The sequence below is a fragment of the Fragaria vesca genome, linkage group LG1, assembly GCF_000184155.1.
Source record: "Fragaria vesca subsp. vesca linkage group LG1, FraVesHawaii_1.0, whole genome shotgun sequence".
NCBI lineage: Eukaryota > Viridiplantae > Streptophyta > Magnoliopsida > Rosales > Rosaceae > Fragaria > Fragaria vesca.
Window position 1 is genome coordinate 20,197,920 of NC_020491.1, and position 8,218 is coordinate 20,206,137.

Below are 8,218 nucleotides of genomic sequence, written 5' to 3' on the forward strand. Positions count from 1 at the left end.
AAAATGGTCGGAATTTTTAAATTTAGGGTTGCAACGATCGGTTTCCAGTCGTCGCTCACTATGCGACGCGTGGCGTGGCCCCCGTCTCCCTGTCGCGCCGGCAGTGCGTGGTCCCTGTCTCCTTGTCGGTTGAGTCACGCGTGCAGCTCGTCGCTGCGGTTGGTTCGTGCGTGAAACGTTCCTTCCTGGCGCGTCGGGCGGTGCAGGCGTCATTGCTGACGTAAGCCACAAGCTTGGGCCTGGGCTGAGGTGGCTGCAACTCGCCTGGGTCACTCTTCTCCTCTCACTGGGTTAGTTTTCTCCCCACCAAATTAACCCGGGCTAGAAAATGAGTGATCTCATTTTATGGGTGGAAGCAAATAATTTTGGGCTGGGTTACTTTGCTTATGTGGATCCAACCTGGGTTGGATTTTTTTTCCACCGGTGGACTTGCTTTAAGTGATCTAGGTCACTATGATCATTCTAACCTAACGGGTGAACTTGCTCTGACTGATAAAAATAGGATTGTAACAAGAAATTAACTTCTATTATATGCACACTGTTAATTCTCAGGATACGTGCATGATATTTTAATCGTGGAGAGTAACCAAACTAACCATTCATGAAATAAAGAAAGTCCTTATTTCCTCCAGTAATGGCATGTTGTTTGAGACCCTACTCACCTCTATTATTGCCCAGCCCTTCCCTTATCTTTGTCTGCCGATTCCCGACCACATATTTTTCCTTTCCAGAATCAGCTCATGGTTTCTGACCAAAATTTAAAGAATCAGATCGTGGTACTTTGATTCAACTAGCCAGTCTAATTTGGTAAGACCCCGTGAAGAATGCTAAAAAAAAGAATGGAGAATTGTCGGTATGGTTTTGATTAGGATCTGTTATAACTGAAGATTATCCAAAATATAGTTAAGTTCACTATTACTAATATCAAGTGATTCAGGTCAGCCTCCACACTCCACGCATTCAAATTAGCTAGCTTCTTCGTATCAAATAGCCTAATTTGATTTTTCTAGAATAGTAGAAAAACTGTCATAAAATTTAATAATTATAGTGACATGAATAAGAAATAGAAATATTTCCCCTATATATTAAAAAAACGTGGACAAAAGTGTCACATAAGTGTGAGCAAAATGTGTTGAAGATTTGGTAAAGTAGCACAGATAAAGAATACACTACTATATAATCCAAGCAAGCGAACCGATTTTCTACATAACAAGCAGAAGAAAATCATGGAATCCATCACTGTCCACCCCACCATGCCCAACGATAACAAAGACAGTAAGCTTCACATTGCCATGTTCCCATGGCTGGCCTTTGGCCATATGCTCCCTTACCTCGAACTGGCCAAGCTTATTGCCGGAAAAGGCCACAAGATCTCATTCATCTCCACCCCCAGAAACATCGACCGCCTCCCCCAACTCCCGCCAAATCTCTCCACCCTAATCACCTTCGTAGAGGTTCCACTTCCTCAGAATCAGAACCTTCCGGAAGGTGCCGAGTCCACTGCCGACTTAGCCGAAGACCAAGTCCCGTATCTCAAGATAGCCTACGACTCTCTCCAAGAACCCATCACCCAATTCCTAAACAGGTCAAAACCAGATTGGCTACTCTTCGATTTCGCCCCATACTGGGTACCGGAAATAGCCAATACTCTCGGGATTCCGACGGCCTTCTTCAGCATTATTCTCGCCGCCGCCTTGTCCATCGTCGGGCCCACCTCGCCGGAAATACCTGCGGATGACCGTAAGTTACCGGAGGATTACATCGTTCCTCCCAAGTGGGTACCATTTCCGGCCACGGTGGCGCTTCGGCTCTTCGAGGTTCGTCGGCTCTATACACGAGTAATTGGAGACGAAACAAATGTCGGGGACAAGTATCGGTTTACCGAAACCATGTGGAGCTGCGACATGATTGTTGTAAGAAGCTGTACAGAGTTTGAACCGGAGTGGTTGAGCCTTCTAGAAGATTTACACGGAAAACCTGTTCTACCAGTTGGTGTGCTCTCCCCTATGCCGAAAGCCGACGACGACGACGACGAAACTTGGCGGTCAATAAAGGACTGGTTGGACCGGCAGAGCAAAAACACGGTGGTTTACGTTGCTTTCGGATCAGAAGCAATGCCGAGTCAAGAGGAAGCGACAGAAATAGCCCTAGGTTTGGAGAAGTCCGGTTTGCCTTTCGTTTGGGTGCTGAGAACCAAACACGGTGAGGATGCTGTAATGCTGCCGGAGGGTTTCGAGGAGAGAAATGAAGGGAGGGGAGTGGTGTGCAGGAGTTGGGTTCCACAGCTGAAGATTCTAGCTCACGACTCGTTCGGTGTGTTTCTGAGTCACTCTGGTTGGAGCTCGGTGGTGGAAGCATTGACTTTCGGAAGACCACTGGTATTGTTGCCTATGTCGAATGACCAGGGACTTAATGCGAGATATTTCATGGAGAAGAAGGTGGGCTATGAGTTGCCGAGGGACGAGGGTGACGGGTCGTTTACGAGTGAGGCGGTGGCGGAGTCGCTGAGGATGGTGATAGAGAAGGAGGAGGGGAGGGTTTACAGGGACAAGGCCAAGGAGTTGAAGCCGTTATTTGGAGACAGGGAGAGGCAGAATATGTACGTGGATAAGTTTTTGGAGTACCTCACAATCCACAATGGATGTCGTTCAGCCTGATTGCATGAAGACGCACGTTAATGCATGATCCAAACCCTAGCAAGGGTTATGTTCGTACTTTGATCTTTCTCTAATTTTCTGTACTTTTATGTTTCCTTTTGGATTATTTTGTTTATTTGAAACTGTTTTCACTATTGCTACGTAATTTTGTTGATTAAGTTAAGCAGGTGAAGGTGGAAGTACTAATATTATGTTTATGGGACTACCTTACTCTTTCATTCTTGGAATATATACCATATTGTTTTATTTTTATTTTTTTGATGTATCATGTATGCTATATTGTTGTCATATTCAATTAAACTCATGAGACTTGAAATATCTGCGTTCTAATGGTTTGTGCAACGTATTAACCAAGAGTAGCATACGAAAGAAAGTTTCTCAGACGTCCATCTTATAACACAAAATGATATATCTCATCAAAATGCAAAATGATACATATACTTTAATAGTTTTTTTTTGAAAGGAAACGTGAATACTTTAATAGTTTAACAATACATATAACATACAAAAAAAAATTAAAAACCATTTTGCGGAACGACTAAAATCTGTATGTAGATTGTTCTCAAAAATTGACAAGAGTACAACCTGGCGTTGTCGGTGGGTACGGTACTATAAATTAATGCGTATTTTTTAATTTTAATTATTGTCGAAGATTTAGTCATTCGAGAAAAACTGCCACATTGAGTTGGAAAATATGTGGGACGTGTTGATTTTCGAAAATAATAACCATACGAGAATTAAGTGAAATTTCAAAATCAAAATATAATACACATGCAGTCATGATTATAGTCTACGGATAGGTACCTTATCACTAACCGACTAAGAAATTTATCTTAAACCACAATTAGACCTAAATTCAAATGGTGAGAATATTAGTTTTTAAGTACAGTTGTTTGTTTTTTTGCAACCTTTAGATGTAATTCTATGGGTGATCGGGTGATGGAACAAAGTTTATTTGGTTACAGCAACTAACCATCATATTGGAAGTTTGTCAACCTAAACAAAATAGTATTGAGGGCATGTCTTCCATACACTTGATAAGTTTTTTTCTAGTATTCTAATTAAATATATAGAATACTAGAATTGACATTGTGACTTTATGTAATCGCATTTTGGCGCTCTAAGTTTCAAATCCTAGTGCTTTTGGATATGTCTACTTCCTATCTTAGAGATAACGTTTTAACGTCATTCTCGTCTCCTTTTCACTATGCAACAAGAGGTTTCTAGGGTTATATATTTTGGCTTTTCTTTTCTATCCAACAAAACGTTCAATGACACGCCGTCGTCAAACGGGATTTGTTGGCGACCGAACTGTTGCGTGGTTGTACCCAATAGCAGAACCAGATATTCAACTCATGTGGGGCACTTAAAAAACTATATTAGAAATAAGTCATATACATCCACGGAAAAATCTTCTGTACCGAACGGCATGCCATGCCGAACGGTTTTCCACCCTTAGATCCCTACCCTGCCCCACCCCCACACCCCCACCCCCCCCTGTTGAACGGTGCAGATCCGGACGGTATGCCATACCGTCCGGTACGGAAGACAATCCCATACATCCACCTTATGTTAGTGATTTTTAAAAGTTTATATTAGCTTTTTACCTCGCGCAGGATCAAAAAGTCATTATGAGTGGTTAATTTTTATTTATCATCTTGGTTTTTGTCGTCAGAATTTGGTACGAATGAAGTTATCACTTTTGACTATGATTATAATTACTTCTTAAACATTAAGATTTAGCTAATCTTTAAGTTAATGTAATTAATCTTTAAGATTTAGTTAACTATAATGTAATTAATCTAATTTTATTTATTTGTAGGAAATAAGTGGAGCTGTGGATTTCGGGAGAAAATGATGCAGCGTTAGAGCAACATATAGTTTCCGAGAAATTAAAGAGAGCTGGGATAGTGGTTAAGCTAATTAATCATTGGGGGAAGAAATCATCTTCATCCATGACTAGCACGTGAGTACCAGACTTCACCCCATTTTGTCACCTTTTCCAGTCATCTCACGCCACGTGGCAACTTGCTCTACTCTTTCTATAGTGTTGACCGAGAGACCAAAAAAAAAAAAAAACCTAATCCCATTCTTGGCTAAAGAGGCAGCCGCACAAGGACTCATCCTCTCTTCCCTTTCTTCTTGATGAACGCAGCCGCACCACCTCACCTCATTTTCACCGGTCTCTCCCAATTTTCATACTTCCATTTTCATCTCAACACCATTCACCTCAAGGCCACCATTCTCCTCAAGACCACTTCATCTTCAAAAGAGATTAAGAATGAGCTCTCACCAACATCATCAAAACTTCACCAACTCAAAAGATTTTTATTTTTGGTAAATAGAGGAGACTTAATATCAAGTGGGTTCATGATTGCTTATAGCAATTTGTGAACCTAACCTCTTTTCTCTAACCCTTCTATCAATTTCTTATGTATAGATTTGTTAATGGGTAGTGAGTAGTTTGATTTTGGGAGTTAGGGTTGTGAAGCCCTAACTCATCTTGTAATGACATTGATACTTTAATTTTAATATATGTATTTTCATTGTGTATGCTTTGAATCCGAATTTATTGGTCCTTATAAGCATGTTTCTAGGCTTAGTCACCATTTGAAATTATGTTGTGGGCAATTGTGATGAGTAGATTAATGAGTTGACTACTTGTTAGTCTTGTGGCATCTAAGATTTAAACATGGTAACCATTAGCTAGCTTAATTGTAGCTAAATCTGCTTGGGTCTCTATTATCTTGCACTCTAGGCCTCTAATTTAGATATTACGGCCTTAACCGGCGTAGTGCCTAAATTAGAGAGTTGATTGTGGCCTTAACCGGTATAATCGATACACCGTAAGGATAATTGGTCTAGTAGCCCTAACTGGTATTAGATACGAGACTTGACACATTAGGAAATGCATGCATTTATGAGGTTGGCGTCAATATTTGCAAGAGGGTTACTGTGGATCACCCGACACTCCCATGTCCCCATTGATTTGAAAAACTAAATTTACTTTCTAGCTTGTTAATTAGTTGTTTACTTTTCATTGTAGTTTGTATTAATTTAGTTTTCCCCAATTCAACTTTTATTCAACTATCGACTCATTTGTGTATAATCACCCTTGGGGTTACAAGTTAGTGGTCTTGATTAGGCTTAGTGCGAGCAAGGCCGAGCATTGCCAAGGAGTGGTGCTGCCTTGAGTGTTTGGTTATAATTTTCTTTGTCTTTATTTTATTTTTCTTGTGTGCCTTTTAGTACTCCTAAGCCGATTACCTTGGTTAGGTCCAACCTAATCCTCATGGTACGATAACTAAGGTCTAAATAACTCCTTTACTTGACACGATTCGTACTCTTGCGAGTTTATGATTCAAGTCAGACTACCGACGCCGTTCTACAAAATTATCAATTGATTTTTCTTTTGTTTAAGTATTTTGTTTATTACGTACTATAATAACTCTTTAATTTAGATACTTCAATTTACACAATAAGAGTGATACTGACAATACATAATTTGGTAAATCTTTTGAATGCTTAGCTTTATTGTAGTTGAGATACTTTGTGGTAGTATGAAGCTAAATGAATCAATTTCTAAATGCATACAATAGAATTCTAGCTGTAGACGGTAGCAGAATGATGGCTACCTGGCCCAAAGACCGTCCGAGAGCCCATCATGAAAACAACAAGTATGGTCAAATTCTGGGAATAATATGGGCTAAGGCGAAGCAAGACTAGAGCACCGAACGAATGCCTATGTAAACTGTTTAAAGGAAGGTACATTTATCCCATATTGATCAACAAGGGAAGTGCAAGTCAACACAGGGCTATAAATAAAGCAGAAAATCAACAGAACATGTAACATTAATTACGTTAGTAGTTACACTTTCACCTACTAAATATTGACTTTACCATCAAAGGGGGTAACACCGAAAAGTCCCGATCATTATTCCTTACCGTAGGTTGCATGTGGTAAGAAGAAGAAGCCTATCCCAGACACGTGCCGAGCTTCTATTGACCTTACGGGATCACGCAGAAACATTTGGCATCGTCTATAAGAATTCTTAATTAACGTGTCTCGATGGCTGAGCATCGCAAGCAAGAAGCCAGAGACGAAGCAGATTTAGGGGACCTCCAACGAAGTCTATTTGAAAAAACCCCCGAAAACTACAGCGGGGAGTTCAAGGATCACGGAAAATCAACAACGGGAGCATGGAGACCAGCAATGAGAACGAACTTTAGATAGGGAGTTTTTACATGCTCTTCCAACACAATAACTATCTTTTACAAATTGCTGGTATGCCATCGTTGCAAAACTCTAAGGCTCGGAAGAGTTTACTTAATCCTATGCATGGAAATTATGGTAAAAGTGGCGTATGTCTCGGCAATAGTTACAGAGCACTTATATCTACGTTCAGTGCATAAGATTGAAAATCCTGAAGATTTGGTGAGGGAACAGTCAAAAAGAGAAGTGAACATTGGTTGCCCCAAATTAAAATAGAGAAGTTTGATAATATTGGTGAAGGGCACACAAAATATATAGAATTGTTAAAAGCCAGAGGGCAAGGTTTATGAAGAGTGGGAAAGTATTTCAAGAAAGTTGGAGATGTAGGTTAGGATTGTTATTTTCTGCAATATAATGAGGGTGCTGAAATTCACACACCCAAATTTACAAACCACGCACCCCTCATATTTTTTAATGTTGTACTTTCTCACTTCTACACTTCCTAAAATACCCTCGAGTCCTTTTCTTTTCTCTCTTTCTCCGCCAAGAAACATGAACAGAAACGTCCAGCACTTGCTCATGTCTAATCTGTGCTCATCCCATTTCATCCCTAAATCCTCTAACTTCGACCAGGCCTGCAAATGAGACCCATGCTGGAACGCTTATTCCCGAAGCAATCCACAACCCAACTTAGCGTCATTCAATTCTATCTTTTCTCTCCTCCCTCATCTTCCTCCCTTTTCCCATACGAATCCTTCGTCATCCATTGAAGCAATTCTTTATTGGATTCTGATCCCCTCATGAGCGTACGATTTCGAGATTGAATCAAAAAAATGAAGAGGGAGAAGCCGAAGCATCGAGACTTGAAGTAGAGTGATAATCAAGATGAAACCATCTCCCAGATCAATATATGTGAACCAACTGAGTTAACAATTGGTGGCTTTAATCAAGATGAAACTCCTCACATTTAGTTTCTTGGTAGGAGCTGTAATTAGGATTTCAAAATTAGGATTTGAAAGTAGAAAATCCAATTTGAAGCAATCGGCCATTATTGGCCGCATATGGGGAGAGATTGATCAAAAGTCTTCCAATAGACTAGAATGGGTCTAATCTAGATCATATGAATCTAGTATATACTTAATGATACCATCCAAAAGAACCAGGACAATAAGATGAACAAGAAAAGCTGATATTTACCCAGATCCATGGTCGGCTTAACCATAATGAGAATTGGCTCTGGTGGATTTTGAAGAGATTGAGAAATCAAGAGGCAAAGATGGGTCATACATCTATATTGCTAATTAGTATTCAATCTTAGAATGGAAATTGATTTCACAAATGTGCAAGA

The 8,218-nt window shown here is 40.1% G+C and overlaps 1 protein-coding gene across 1 annotated transcript; it reads left to right on the top strand.

Moving 5' to 3' along the window:
- Window positions 1-1,210: 1,210 nt before the first annotated feature.
- On the top strand, window positions 1,211-2,796 carry LOC101303746 (UDP-glycosyltransferase 91A1-like). The gene has a single exon (XM_004288481.1). It carries the CDS (start codon window positions 1,227-1,229, stop codon window positions 2,655-2,657), a length of 1,431 nt encoding a protein of 476 aa, XP_004288529.1. The 5' UTR covers window positions 1,211-1,226; the 3' UTR covers window positions 2,658-2,796.
- The last annotated feature ends 5,422 nt before the right edge of the window (window positions 2,797-8,218 follow it).